General features: G+C 37.1%; 1 protein-coding gene across 1 annotated transcript in view; it reads left to right on the top strand.

The window, feature by feature from the left end:
- Positions 1 to 398: 398 nt before the first annotated feature.
- Positions 399 to 16,253, top strand: part of Ankrd31 (ankyrin repeat domain 31) — a 241,722-nt gene continuing 225,867 nt past the window's right edge. Inside the window, exons 1-2 of the mRNA XM_063258367.1 lie at positions 399 to 699; positions 12,836 to 12,903. Of these exons, the coding sequence (XP_063114437.1) occupies positions 596 to 699; positions 12,836 to 12,903 (172 nt within the window). The 5' untranslated portion in view covers positions 399 to 595. The remainder of the gene's footprint in view (positions 700 to 12,835; positions 12,904 to 16,253) is intronic.

A 16,253-nucleotide genomic window follows, 5' to 3' on the forward strand; every position in this document is an offset into this window, starting at 1 on the left:
TCTTTAGGTCGAGCGGCATATTCTGGCTTTAGAACGATCCACGGATCCACTAATGGAGACCAGGGCCGCAGGGGCCCATGGCTCTTCTAGATAAAGATCACAAGCACTTGCTACATTGTAGGTGACCTGGCGCATGAACCTGGCCCGGGTTATGAAGGCGACACAGCTGTTTTCCTGGTCCCTTTGACAGTAAATCCACTTCCCTTGTCACCCAGCCAAAAAGTGGGAGAAACCACACAGATTAGCGGCGGCAGAGCCACTCCGGAAGTGGACCAGAAATCCAGTGTGCATGCTACAGAACACTTCCGGGTGCGAGGCTGGGGGCGGGGCGATGCGTAGCGCGCCTTGGACGTCTCTGACGTGTGATGCGCCTGCTCCCTGTGGGTGGAGCGGGCGACTCTGTAGAGGTCAGGCTACAGCTGTCGGCGTCTCGACGTTTGCTTCTCTCAGCGCACTCAGCTGCCTGGCGGCTATTGCCACAAATTTTGTTAGTATTTCTAAACTCTGAATTTCCACTCTGCTGTGAAGCATCTTTTTGTTTGTGAGAAAGAAGAAGTTCAAGGAGAGTTTAAAAAGACTTTAGGGTCGGGCAAAGATGGAAGAAGGCCCTCAGGGTCCCGACTGGGATAGTGATGAAACCGTGATTGAGGGGTCAGTGGCAGAGAGCGACCTGGAAGATGATGAGCTGCCCTGGAGAAGGTGACCGCTGTGCGATGCAGCCATGGGATGGAGCCCTGGCGCTGGGCCCGCGGGGTTGGGTGGACTCGGGCTGGAGCGTGGGGTGGGCCAGTGTGTGGGTGTGGAAAGCAACAAGCGCCCACCGCCCTCTTCCTGGCTAGGGAAGACTTGAGGTGCATGATGGGTGACTTTTGGCATTACCGTGAAGTCTTGCCTCTTACACTGGGGCTGGAGGTACTACTGCACGGGCAGAAAGTTTTGAGTCTCAATTCCTTTAATACATTCTGGTTTATGGAATTTCGCTCAGGAAAATGTGTGAAGGGGAAACTGGTTCTTACCACTTTTATTATGAATATTGTATTAGGATTTTTAGAAAGTTGATATTTGTTGAGCGTGATATTTGTTGAGTATATTCTTTGGGCTCCATGCTGGAAGAAAATTTAAAACATAGAGGTTACTACCTTTGAGAAACGTTCAAGACAAGAAAAAATACTTCAATGGGTTTATTTCATTATAACGTGGGAAGTCTGGGAGTGTATGTGTGTCTAGGATTGTTTAGGAGCCCAAAGGTCTCTTAGTTCAACCTAGGTCATTGTCAATTTGTTGGGTTTGATTTATGAATATAAGCTTGAGAGGTGGATCAGGAATTAGCCAGACGATGAAGACTGTTCTTGGACAAGAAACCACATGGGTAAAAGTGTAGAGGTGAGACCAACAGTCCAATTGTATAGAATTGTAAAGTGGGGAGAGGCAAAAGAGGAAGCAGGGATGTAAATGTGTTTTCTGCTGCGTCTGTACTGGTCACTGCACCCACTTATTTGAATTACTATTCTTCTTTTTCCTGCTTTCGAAACTTTTTATCTTTCATTCTCAAAAGTTTGATTACAATGGGAACAACTTTGTGTTTTTTCTCTTTTGGGTTCATGGAGCATGGTGAATCTGTATATTTATGTCTTTCATGTCAAGTTTAGGAAGTTTTCTTTTTTCAAATATATTTTCCTGCACCAGTTTCTTCTTTCCTTCTGACACTTCAGTGATATGAATGTTAGATCTTGTGACACTGTTCCCCAAATCACAGAGCTTCTATTCACTTAAATATTTAGACTTACATAACTTCTAATGCTATATTTTCAGGTTTACTCACGCTGTCCTTTGTCATTGCTATTCTGTTGAGCTCATTTGGCGAATTTTTTATTCCTGATCAGTGTTTTTCTTCTAAAATATTTGTGTGGTCCTTTTAAAAGGTTTTTAAAATTTCTCTCCTCAGTACCTTCCATCCATTTTACTAATGTTTATTTTTATTCTAAGGAGGATGGTTATACTAGCTGCTTGAAAGTCTTTGTTTTGTAAGTCTGGCAGCAGGGTTATAGGGTTAAGGATCTTTTTCATGTCGAGTAATTTTGGATTGTATTCTGGAAATTTTGAATTTTATGTTGTGGATTTTTGGCCTTGTTAAGACTCTTAGAGGCATGTCCAAGCTTTTTACTTACCTGAGATACATTCAGTGACGAGGATTTGTCTTAGGTTCCAAATAAAATATATGATATATTTAATGTATATAAGTAACAAACTTCCCTTTTAAAATGTTGTTAAATAACATTAAAGAAAAAGAAGGCAAATGCTCTGCATGCCACAGATTTGACATGCTTGCTGGGTAGGGTGTTGTTTTTGTTTTGACTAGGTTCAGACTGCATACTTTGTTTTGCTTGTTTGTTTTTGAGACACGGTCTTGCTATGTACTTCAGGTTGGGTTTGAACTCACTATGTAACCGAGGCTGGCCTTGAACCTGTGGCAATCCTACTGCTTCAACCTCTCGAGTGCTGGGATTACTGGAGTGTACCACCAGGGCCAGCTGTTTCGCCTTCTGTATGTGATGGTCATGTCACTCTTTCCTAATCTATTTGAATCTGATGTAAGATTTTAATCTGGGTGTTGGGCAGTAGATGATATTGTAGTTCAGTTTCTTAAGCCTTTGTTGTATTTCCTAGGTTCTGCACCACATGTGGATAGCTAAGGGTTTTGCTTGGTCCTTTCATTGGGTCATGTACAAGTGATTTCCCTTTCTCCTTTTTTTGCCAGGAATTTTTCCAGACAGGATCTCACTATGTTGCTGGCCTTCAGTGATCTTCTTGCTGCTGCCTGCTAAATGCTGGGATTACAGGCATAAGCCATCACAGCTGCCTGTTGCCAGGGTTCTTACAAGCTCTTTTTCATGATATCTTCTCTATCTCTTGTACCCACTTGCTGTTTCTTATGATCAGAATGACAGGTTTCTCTTAATGTCAGCCTTCTCATTAGAATAGTTCCCTAAACCTGGAGCGACCTTCAGAGCAGTGTTAGGAAAAGAAGTGGGAAAAAAAAAGAGATTTCTCACCATATTCTTTAGGCTACAAAGACTTTATGCTGCTATGGTTGTGAACAGTATAGCTTTGATGTTGGCTGAGAAGTAGGGGAAGAACAAAGAAAACCTGAGATTCCTTACACATCTTCTAACAGATTCCCCTTTCCTTAGTCTTCTGGTTAGAAACAGGGTTTTTGTTTTTTTTTGTGTGTCCTCTGTGTGGTTCTGGTATTAGGCCTTCGATTAAACCTGGAAGACAAACAAACAACCTGCTCCCCAAAAAACAAGACAAAGACAAAATAAAAAATAAATTGAAATTCACTATTTATACATGGTTATTTAGATTTCAACTTTGGCCCCCCAAATACCTGCTATTATTGACTTTTCAGAGTTCTGAGATAGCTTTTAAAATATGTTTTCCTGCAGTATTTAGTTGTGAGTAGAGAAATAGGTTATAAATACCTCACTTTATCTTGGCCTGCCAATCTTTTTCTTTAATTGATTTTTAAGCATTTGTTTCAGTGTCATAAAACATTATTTTTTAGACATTATAGCCTTAAGTTAAAAATTAGTGTTCTTTCATTAAAAATCTAAGCCAGTGCTTTTAGTCTAAGCCAGTGCTTTTAGTTTTTGTTTTCTTCTTCATCTTTATTAACTTGTATGTATCTTGTTCTTTGTTTTTATATGTAAGTTCTAATTTTGGGATGAGAAATACAGTATAGTAGAGATCTCCAGTAGGCAGAACATTATATAGTTGCATATAAACAATGCTTAAGAAGTTGTAACAGGCTGGAGGTTTAGCTCAGTGGCACAAGCGCCTGCTGGGCAAGTGCGAGATCATGAGTTTAAGAAGTTTTGTAGCTACTAAAATCTTTTTGCTGAGAACTGAGAGTTTGGTTCTCTTCAGGAGTGAAAGAGGCTAGGGTTTTGGAGACTCAAGATACCAGGTGTTAATTTTGTGTGATAGAGCACTGAAGAGCTCAAACTTTGCTGTTTTTGCTTCTACGTCTGGAAATTTTGATCAGTCTACTTTGGGGTTCTGGAGGAGTTGCTATTAATCTGTAAAAATTCAAGCGGCTATTACCTTTTTAGGAGTTGGTGAATGATGGAATTGAGCTCAGGGGAACTATACTGCTGAGATACATTCTTAGCCTTTTTTATTTTTTAATTTGGGACAGCGTGGTACTAAGTAACTTGTATTTTGTTTCTAATGTATGCAGTGTATGTTCGTGTTTGGGAATGGAAAATAAAAGATTTAGCAATATAAATTTTCTGACTAAAAGTTGTTTTTTACTTCTAAATCATCTGTAAGGTTTTAAAATTGGGTAGTTGTTATGATTTGTGTTTGGATGTTCCCCTAAAGCCTCATGTAGTCATGGAGGCAGCTGAATCTAGTGATTATGGTTGGTCATTGTCTAGCATTGGAATTGGTGGCGTGAGTGCTGTACTCACCCGGGGTGGGTAGCTGGCATACAATATAAGGAAGGAAAGGTGGCCTGCTTTTGCCCTTTTGCGCTTTTCACTTTTGTTTGCAGCCGCCATGATCGGTTGCTCCTCCGCCATTCCACCCTGCCTTGGATCCAGCTGAGTATGAACTGAAAACTCCAAAAAATTGTTGAGCTAAATAAACTGTTTCTTCTTTCATTTTGGGCATCAGGTATTTTGTCTCAACAATGATAGAAAAGTAACCAATAAAATAGTAATCTGCAAAGTGGGATGATATGAATTAATAAAAGGAATGAAGTATACCTCTACCCTTTAGAACAGTTGCTCTGTTAGATATATTGTTGAGGAAAAGGAGAGAAAAATACTTTTATAATATTAGTGCCTATGTAAGAATACATTTGTATATTAAGAAAATATTGGAGGCATAAGTCATATAATTAAAAAGAATGGAGAAACAGAAGGTAGGTGAATGGAGAGGGACAGAAGAATCTGTAGATATAAATACATCTTGTGTATTTGTCTTTGGAACAATGTAAATGTTTTATGCAATTTAAATCAAATTAGCATGAAAAAATTCCTAAAAAGCAAAAATTAGATAAAAATCCCAATTATGTCTTGATTTGATATCATAACTACATGAAAAGGATTATTTTATAGGCCTTTTATAAAACTTAGTTATGCCAAACAAGATAATACTCTAAGGACATAAAGAATTGAAAAATAACTTTCTTCCATAATCTGGTATTCTAGGCTCCATGAGAATAACCAGATGCAAGCCTAAGGTACTATATACCATTAGCCTGAATTACTTTATACTCAAAAACTAGTATTTTTATTTTGAGTGCTTTATATTGAAAAACTAATGCTGTTATCAGTTTTGTTGGTCTGCCTTAATATGATTATATAAATTAATTTTGTTATAGTTCTAGAGGCTTGAAGTTCACTGTTTCTCCTGAGGCCTTTAGGCTTGATTTATAGACAATGCTTTTTCCTTGTGTCCTCACATGGACATTTCTGGAGTCTGTAAGGAACCCGGTACATTTGATGAGGTCCTTGTGACTTCACTAATTTTGCTTTAAAGGCTTTATCTCTCAAATCTATCTATAATCACAGTAGGAGTTAAGATTTTTGGAGGTATGGTAACTTAGTCCATAACAAATGATGAGCCCTTTGAAGAAGCTCTTACTAGGTAAAGAAGGGACAGTTTGATCATTGTTAAGAATAATAACAGCAACTTAAATCTGTAAATTCTTAATGGTCCTTTAAAAACTCATATTTCATTTTGAAAACTTACAAATTTGTATTTTCCTGTGTAGGCTATCTGAATACCTTTTGAGTAGCATGGCTCAATTAAGGGTAATTGATAAATTGATGAGTAAAAGTTTTTTTTTAAATAATGTATTTCCAGTAATTAAGAAAGAATGTTAAATTGATATACTTTATTCCTAATTAATCAACAGACCAACATAATAGTCTCAGTGGCCACTAATATCACAAATAGTGATAACCATACTCTTGTTATCTCTTGGTAGAAGCACATGGTGTGTTAGCTTTGTGCTGTTGTGATAAAATACCTGAGAAAAACAATTTAAGGAAGAAAGGTTTGTTGAATTAGAGGTTTTAGTTCATGATCATCTGGCTTCCCTGATTTTAGGCCTGGGGTGAGGCAGAAGTATCATGGTAGAAGGGTGTAGCATAGAAAAGCTGTTAATTAATCTCTTAGTAACCAGAAAGCAAGAGAACGGGTAATAACAAGAGAGGAAGGGCAGGGGCCCAGACATAGTCCAGATCAGATATAATTATAGTTTGGAGATACATAGGTGAATAATTATTAGCACAGACTAGAGTTCCAGTATTTTCCAGTTCTCTGTGTCCCATGATTCGGTATATTCAGCCAAGCCCTACTTTCTGTTTCTGCACCTCCAGTAATGCCTTCAGATTATAATCTCAATAGATGAATTAATTTGATGAAGTTAGAACTCTCATAATCTGATCACCAAAAAGTCCATCAACTGGCAATTAAGCCTGGGATCATTGGTTGAGATATTCAACCAATGTGATTGATTATGTTAACACCAAAAGGGATTAATAAAATGTGTGTATCTTGGTGGGTCATGGAGCCATTAACCTTGAACACTATATGTGGTCTCTGCTTCCTTTCTCTGTCTGGTGCTTCTCCCTTGTTCTAATTCCTGGCTGTCATGAAATGAGTAGCTTAGCTATTTTACATCCTTCTGCCATGTTGTTTCTGACTTGAAGCCAGATAATTGGACTGAATCCTATGAAACTAGGAGCCAAATTAAGCTCCTTTTTAAAGTTGGGTGTCAGGTATTATGTCCCAGAGATGAGAAAGCTGAAAGACATACCCTTTATTCGCCACATGGGCTTTGGAGGACATTTTAAATCCATGCCCTCCAAATGTGAACTTTAATTATATCAAATCTGTAATTACCATTTTATAAGAAAATAAAAGAAAACATACTAAATGATGTGTCATCAACAATTTCATGTGTGGGAAACTGTAGGAAAAGCAACCTCAGTTTCAATAAATTGCAAGGAAAGAGGAAAGGAAAGATAAGAGATTTTTTTCATGTACTACTAAAATATTTATTTTAGTTTTTAAAGGATAAAACCAAACAAAATGAAACAGAATAAAGCCAGTCAAAACAAAACAATGAAAGTGGAACAGGACATCTAAACAAGACAATAAAAAATCAGTAGTGGCTACCATAATTTCTTGATTATAGTTATTCTTTATGGAATGAGGTGAAATCTTGCAGACTGTTAAGACCATTGCAGGATTTACTTCTTACTGACTGATGCTGGCTGTTGAGACTGGAGGCCACATTGAGCTTTTAGTTGCTTATATTTTTCCTGTAGACTTTTCCATAGGACAGTTTATAAAGTGGCAAGCTGGTGTCCATCAGAAGGAAAAATTGAGAGAATAAAAGGGAGAAGGAGAACAAGATGGACGCTAGTATCCTTTTGTGACTTAGTCTCAGAAGTAATATCGTACCATGTTTGTTCTGTTGTGTTTATTAGATATGTTATGGGATACAGCCTATACTCACAGGCTGGGATTACACAGGGGCACACATACCAGAAATTATTTTAGGTGGCTTACCAAAGATTAAATTTCATATTGTTAAGGAATTATTGACTTTTGGTGTAATATTTATGGTTGTTTTGAAAGGTATGGTAATTATAGTTATATTATAAAAGAATTTTATATTTTAAAAGTTATATATCAACATACTTCCCTATAAAATAAATTATGTCCAGGATTGGCTTTAATGTACTTCAGTGGGAGACTAGCAGAGGGAAGAGTTGGTGCTTAAATTTGAAATTTTCCATCAAATTGTAAAAAGAAGCATGACTAGGTAAGTAAACAAAAACCCTCAGCTCCAGAGAACATATTACTTATTATTGATGATTCATTTTTGTATTCTTGGGTACTGCAAAATTATTTTTTATTTTCATTATTGTAAAATTTGTATAAAATTTACCATTGTAACCATTTTTAAGTGTACAAATTAGTGGCATTAAGGGTATTCATGTTCTGCAGCCATTACCAGCATCTCTAGTACCTTTTCACCACCTCAAACTCTAGGCTCATTAAACTATGAGGAGATACTCTCCTCCACCCTTGCTTATGGTATCCCCCACTTTACTTTCTGTCTGTGAATTTGACCACATCATATGAATGGAGTCATGTAATATTTGTCCTTTTGTGTCTAGCTTATTTTTTTTTAACATAAGGTTCATTCAAGTTGTAGCATGTATTTGTATTTCTTTTTTAGGCAGAATAATATTGTGTTGTATACACACAATATGTGTGTGTGTGTGTGTGTGTGTGTGTATTTATTTATTTCATGTGTGCATTGGTGGATATTTGGTTTGTTTGCATCTTTTGACTATTAGAAATAACTGTTCCATTAGCGTATATATGCAAATTCTGCTTAGCTCCCTGTTCCCTACTAGCTCCCTACTAGCTGAAATGTCAGTGCTGGTTAGTTTTTTGAGAAACAGCCATAGATTTTGGTTTAACACCATTTCGCATACTCCAGCCATGTTTTGAGTTCTAGTTTTTTCACATCCTTTCTGAAGCATGTTTTTGTATTAAAATTAAAAAAAAATTTATAATAGCCATTTCAGTGCATGGGAAATGTTATCTAATTGCAGTTTTAATTTGTATTTCCCTACTGATTAGTGACATTAAGCATCTTTCCAGATACTTACTGTCCATTTTCACTTTATTATTACCAAAATGTCTGTTCAAATCCTTTGCCTATTTTTTAAACAGAAATTTAAGTCTATCAAGTAACATATTGACCGTGGAGAATCATTACTATTTGTTAGTTCCGTATCCCTCATTGAATGTAGAGCTTTCTGATTATATCTTTTCTATCACCTTGATGTTGCCTTCAACACAGAAATAAATTTTTGAAAATTGAAGAAATTCTGTTTGTTCTTGAATGTTTTAAAAATATATACAGGCTGGGGATTTAACTCAGTGGCATAAGCGCCTGCCTTGCAAGCAGGTAGTTGTGAGTTCAATCCCTGGTACCGATAAAAAGGAAAAAAGACCATATATATATAAATATATATATATATATATACTGAGTTTTAGCCCTAGAATTTAAAAAAGTTTTTTATTTTATTGATATATTTTAGATATATACATAGCAATAGTGTTCATCTTAGGAACTTTGTACCTGTACATGGTATATCTTGCTGCTTTTTTTCCATTCAGCTCCCCTCCCTTCAGCCACTCTTCCTTTCTTTACCTACAAAAGCTTTGTTTCCATTTTTCCATCTATTCTTTTTTGTCCCATCTTTCCTTCCCCTTCCCTTTTTCCCTTTCTCATTTAAACCTTTTCTTCTGATTTTCCAATATTACACATTTTAATCCTCATTTACACTTTTGTTTTCTCACACCAGAGAAACCATGTGATATTTATACATGTGTATCTAATTTATGTTACTTAAGAGTATGGTCTTATGGTGCAGTTATCTAGAATGGCTCAGGATACCTTAATTATGGCAGAGTAATTCTCCACAAAGTATGAAAACATCTTCATTCATTCATTGGTTGGTGGGTATTTGGGCTGCTTCCAAGATTTAACTGTTACAAACTATGCAGCTATAAACATGGATGTGCATGTATTGCTGTGCTGTCATGCTTTTTATTTTGTGGGAAAGATACTAAGAAGGGGAATAGTGGATTGAATGGAACCTCTAATTTTAGTATTTTGAGGAATCGCTACACAGATTCTACAATCGTTGCACCAGTCTACGCTCCCATTAACAGTGGAGAAATGTTCCTTTCTCTCCACAGCCCTGCCAGCATTTGTTACTGGTTGATTTCTTGATTATAGTCATTCTTTATAGAGTAAAATGAAATGTCAGTGTTGTTTAAATTCTCATCTTCTGAATGACCAGTGATAATGAACAGTATTTCAGATATTTATTTGCCATTTTTTCTTTATTTAAGAAGTATCTATTCATTTCAGATGCATATTTTTAGATTGGGTCTTTAAATCTGGAGGTCTGATTGTTTTTAGTTTTTATATATTCTACCAATTAATCGTTTTAGGAGGAACTGGCAAAAATCTTTTCTTACTCTGTGGGTTGTCTCTTCACTCTGTTTGTGGTATCAGTTGCTGTATGAAAGATTTTTAGTAAGATAAGATCCCAGTTGATACTTTGTGATAGTTCCTGTGCTGTAGCTCTGGGATTTTAATCTAAGTTTTCTGTGCTTTAGAAAATTACAGAGGAAAAACCCACCACAATTAGTCCCTCAAATAACCTCACTTCATTTCTATTAAACAGAATTAAAGATAGTTATAGCTTTTCCCCAAATACCAAAAATAGTAATAGAATATTGGTTAAAAAATGAGTATGATTATGTGAATGAGTATTTTTCTTCTTGGATTAGGTTTCAATTAAAGTACATTTCTGAAATAATTTTTTAAATAGAAATATTTAACATTTGAGAAAGTTTAGGTATAATAAGAAATGACCACCATTGGGGACAGTTCCCGCAGGTAACCAGCACAGGACTCGAAAGCAGCAGTGAGCCCTGCCCCAGTACACTCACAAGCTGCCATCTGGGATGTTTCTTGCTGATAACCATCACAGGCCAGTGCACCCAATGGCCACAATCAGATACCTGTAGCCAGCCAGCATTGGCCAGGAGAACCAACCAGTCACACTTTGGAGAAATTGTAGCCAATGTGGGAAGTGCCTGGGACTCCACTACCCACTTGACCAGAAAAACCCAGGAAAAATGTCAAGAGAAAGAAGCAAAAGGCAGTCTCTGGCTTCCAACCCAAACAGAGCAAGTCCAGGCAGGAGATGTAAATATGGAAGAGATTGGGAGTTGTACATCTGAAGTTTCTGAAGTGATGGCAACTGCAGTAAAGAAACAACTTCATGAGATTGTAAAAGATACCAGAACAGAGATACTGTCTCAGGTAAAAGAAGAAATGACAAATACAGTAAAAGGGTTGTAGAGTGTATCTAAAGAAGATATAGGTTAAATAAAAAAAAAAAAGAGCATAGGAGCGTGAGGGAAACCTTGAATGAACAATATAGAGAAGAATTGGAATCCATAAAACAGATTCAGAGCAATACCCAGGAAATTAAAAACTCCATGGAAAGGTGACAAAATTGCTTGAAAGAGACAGAAGATAGTCTTTCAAACCTTGAAGAAAAGTTTACAGCTAGTGATCACAAAAGGAAAGAGCTCTTAAAAATAATGAAGCAGGAAATAACAACTCAACAGCTGTAAGACGACGCAAGAAAAATAAAGTAAGAATGGTAGATGTCGGTGAAAAAGCAGGAGTCAACACAAATGACATAGACTATTTACAGAAGTAATGGCAGAGAACTTCCCAAGCATGGGGAAAGGACCTGTCATAAGTGAGGCATGTAGAACTCCAGTTAGCCATACCAAAATAAATCTACACTACACTTAGATATATAATCAAGATCCCAGAAATTCAGCACAAGAACAGAGTACTAAAAACTGTTAAGAGAAAAGAAACAGATCACTTATAAAGCAAAAGTCATCAGAATCATGAAAGGCTTCTTAGCACAAATTATCAAGTGAAGAAGAGGTTGTAGTGAAATGTCTCACCTCCTCAAATAAAACGGCTTCCAACCCAGACTGATGTACCCTGAAAAGCTGTCTTTCAAAGTTAACAGAGAAATGAGATACTTTCATGACAAAGAATCACTGAAGAAATTTATGACCACCAAACCATCTCTACAAAGATTAATGAAGGACATTCTAGAGAGAGATAAAAATGACGATTCCAGGAATAGTGACAGAGAGGGATCAACCAAACAAGGCAAGTAGTTGAATGGAAGGGAAAAGTAGGCAGCCAGAGGCAGGAAAAGAGCAAGGCAGAAATGAGCCAGTGCGTGTTGGCCATACCCATTAATGTAGATGGCCTCAATTGACCAATAAAAAGAAACCCGGGCAGAGTTTATCAGGCAACAGGATCCATCAATATGCTCTATACAAGAAACACATTTAACTCAAAAGGAAATTCATAGAATAAAAGACAAAGGAGAGAAAACAATGCTGTACATGACAGGGAATCAGAAAAAAAGAAGGGGTAGCACGCGCATCAACTGCAGAATAGATGAGGAAGATACAACATTTTTACACAGTGGAAAGCTATTCAGCTACAAGAGGGATAATTATGAGGCTCTTGTAAGTAAATGGATGCAACTTGTGATCATGCTGTTGGATGAAATGGTTCGGATTCACATAGGTGAACATTGTGTTTTCTCCCCAGCATAAAAGACTGAAAGAGTTAGTGGGGATTGAAAATATACAATAGATACTGTGAAAATGAAAGGGGAGGAAATGTCTAAAATAGGAAGGTGGCAGCCATTGTTAATTTCCTATTATCTTATTTTAAATCCTGTATCATTTTCATTGTTGTTTTGATAGGTTTTATTCATTTTTAAAAATTATATCTGATGGCATAGGCAGCTGTTTCAAAGATACAAGACATATTATGGTAGCTATTGTTGATTTCCTATTGTTTTGAAGTCCTGTATTACTTTTGATTGGCTTTATTCTGTTCTGGTTTGTTTGATTTTATTATGTATGGTGGCATGGACAGTTACTTTAAACATAACAAGAGGCATTATGGTAGCTATTGTTGATTTCCTTTATCTTGTTTTGAAGTCCTTTATCAAGTTCATTGTTTTGTTTTGATTGACTATTGTTTTGTTTGGTTTGATTTTATTCTCTTCAAAATAAAAAAGAAAGAACAAGAAAAGACACTTAAAATGTTAGTTTTTGTTTCTGAAACCTGAAAGTAACCCGTGCCTTTTTTTGTATTTGAAAGGTTGCTGTTTGATCGAGACCCAGCTTTTACGTCTGGTGTTCATCCTGGTATAAGTGGTAGGTACAAAGGTGAGAATGGTTCTCTTTCCTATTTTATTAAATTTTAATTTTATTGTACTTAATGTGCATTATGATTATATTCATCAAAGGAAGTTGGTACTTGTACATACCATCTTAATTTTTTAATATCCCTTTCCTCTTCATATAAATACCTTTCTTCATAATTCATATCATATGGTACATACTACATGTATTTCTTTGATTAGATTGATGTATAATTTTTTCATTTTAATTTTAAATAAGTAAAAAATAATATACTTGATTTGAAGGGAAACAGTGTTTTAAAAAGAATAATATAGCACTACTTAATGATAGATTGCTGTCTATGTAATAACTTTATACAAAAAAATTGCAGTTCTTGGTTTTGATATGACAAATGGAAAACATCAAAATTCTCCGATCAAACAGGTGTGAGGAATTTTTATGTTTTTTTTTTGGTTTTGGTTAAAATGGCAAAAAGAGTAACTTCTTAACCTATAAAAATAGAGTAAGCATACTACTAATTTAGGATAAGAGGGTTTTTTACAGAACTGGTATTTTTCGCATTCTGTCTGTGGTGGTTAGAGTGGAGTTTCACTTTGATTGGCTTTGGGATCTGCTTAGGTAGAAACTAGTGGAATGGGCTTCTTGGTGTGTCTGGGTGAGTCACGGGAGGCATTGCGGGGAGGCATTGCCTTGGGATTTCTGTCTGATCCCTCAATGGTTTAGCCTTTTGATGAATTCATAGAAAAATGAGCTCTTAGAAGGTAGAGTCTAATTGGAGGAAGTAGGTCATGGAGGACATGACATTGGCTCCCTAACTGGTTCCTGATCCCTTCTGCTCTGGTACTCTTTCCCTGGTCATCTTCTCAGCCTCAATGAACTAAGAAACTTTGCTCTGCCACTCCATTTGGCCTTGATATGTATGTCTTGGAGCCAGCAAATTATGGGCTGAAACTATGAGCCAATTAAGCCTTTCATGCTTTAAACTGTAGGTATTGGATATTGTATCTCACTGATAAGAAGACTGACTAATATTAAAAATTGGTACCCACAATGGGTTCATTGTTGTGACTATACTTTGATCATTTGGTTTAGAAACCTTGGGAACTAGTTTGCTAGAGGAGTTGGGAAAGGATTGAAGATATGAACTAGAGTTGCCATACAGTGTTTACAGAGTGTGATGAGTGATTCTAATCAGAGATTGGAATATAAGAATTCCAATAGGTATGTGGATAGTAAAAACCAGACTCAAGCAGTTTCAGTTGGGAACAAGGACTCCATTGGCAGTTGGGTTAGAGGCAATGTGTATTATTACACTGTGGCAGAAAATTCGTCTACATTTTCCCCATATTCTGAAACTTTGTATGAGACTGAGGTTAAGAACAGTGGGCTAATTAATGAAATGGCCAGCTTATTATTCAACCTGTGGCATAAGTACTACTTTTATCCAGCTTTGTAGTGAGAATCAGGGCAAAAAGTAGAGCTAAAAAAATTTTAAAACTTAAATTTTGGCTCAGAAGGAATCGTGTAAAGTTGGGACCAAAGGAAGCGTGGCTGCTGAAGAGATTAGTACCATTAGAAAGAAGGGCTGGAGGTTTAGCTCTGTGGTATAGGTGCCTGCCTGGCATGTACAAGATCGTGAGTTTAATTCTCCAGTACAAAAAAACCCCACACATTAAAAAGAAACGAGTACTTTGTACAGGGACAAGAAGAAAGGTACCTTGATGTATCTTAGGAATCAGAAAGACTCTACCTATTTCAGGGTCAAGAGTGTAAAGTGAGAAATATTATGTAGAAATAGTCCCTGAGACATCTGCTCAAGAAGGGCCTCACAGGTAATTTTTTTTGCAGGATTCATTTTACTGAACTCAGTTCTCCAAGCCCTCAGAGGCCATTGTACTCACAATCCAAAGGAGCCCTAATAACTGCTCCAGCTTACAATAAATTATGGCATTGTTCACATGATGTTGATGTTACTGACTTGTTGGGCCAGGAAGGCTTTCATCTAGATTTGAAAGGAAGAACTGGAAGGAAGGAACCCATGAAAAGGCAGTACCTAAACTATAAGAATGCAGTCAAAGGTGCAGTGGAGAAATCAGGAAGCTGAAGATCTCTGGAGCATGAAAAGATGTATGCTGTGGATAGAATCACTCTAAGAGAGAGGTCGTGGTGCTCCAGCTGGGAAAGTCTCAGGGATGGGGCTGCCCAAACCCTTTGGAACTGACATTTTGCTCCTGGGTGTCCTGGATGCCAAATACAGAGCTCTAGGACTTAACATTTGCCCTGCTGGGTTTCAGCATTGCTTCAGTCTGATTCTGTTACCCTATTCATTCCTTTTGGAATGGGAATGTTTACCTTGTAATCATTGTACCATGGAATTACATAACTGAATTTTGCTTTTATATAAGTTCAAGGCTAAGAGTTTAACTTGAATCTCAAATGAGACTGAACTTTTAGAAAATTTTAGGGCTGTTGGCCCTTTGGAGAAGGGATTATTGCTTTTCTGGTTGTATGAAGGATAGTCGTGTTATGTTAGGTGGAATAATGAATTCACTATTGTTTATTTGGATGTTGGTGTGGTTTAAGGAGTTGTATCTGTATAACAAGTTGAGAAGGGATGTGGTATGACAGGGTTAAGTTTCAACTTGATTGGTGTTTTAGTTAGTTCTTTCATTCCTTGGGCAAAATACCAGCCCACAGCTTAAAGAGGAAAGATTATTTTGGCTCATGTTTTAGAAATTTCAGCCCATGTTTGGCAGTTTCAAATGCAGGAAGCGGCATGATAGAAAGGCTTTTTGAGGATGAAAACTGCTCTTGTCATGGCAGCTAGGAAACAGAGGGAAGGTAGGACCTAAGGAGGGAGATATACCATCCCCTAGTAACCTGTGTCTTCTGGCTTTCAACAACACCCTCAGCTCCTGAACTCACTGCTAGATGATTCCACTGATGAGTACAGCATGCCAACGAATTAGTCACCTTCCACAAGCTCTACCTATGATTATATGAGATCTTTGGGGGACATTCTTAATCTATACTATAAAAAATTAACTTTGAGATCTATCCTGGGGACTGTGGACCCGGCTTCTAGGTATGTCTGGGTGGGCAATTGTTATGGCTTCTGTTTAGAAGTCACCCCAAAACTTCATGGGCTTTTTTTTCGAGGTGGCTGGATCTTGAGTGTGTGGCATTGAAATTGATGCATGGTGTAATATTAGGTTCAAGGGCACTAGGATTAAGGGTGTGAGTGCTCCTCACTCTGAGTAGCGTGGATAAGATATAAGGATTAAAAAGAGCTGTTGTCATCCCTTATTTGATTTGCCACTTTCTGCCTGCCCTGAATTGTTTCTTCTATGTGATGTCTGTCTGCTCTGTTACCC

Source organism: Cavia porcellus, unplaced genomic scaffold, assembly GCF_034190915.1.
Source record: "Cavia porcellus strain 051 isolate PalLab524CR breed Dunkin Hartley unplaced genomic scaffold, mCavPor4.1 scaffold_11, whole genome shotgun sequence".
NCBI classification, from domain to species: Eukaryota; Metazoa; Chordata; class Mammalia; order Rodentia; family Caviidae; genus Cavia; species Cavia porcellus.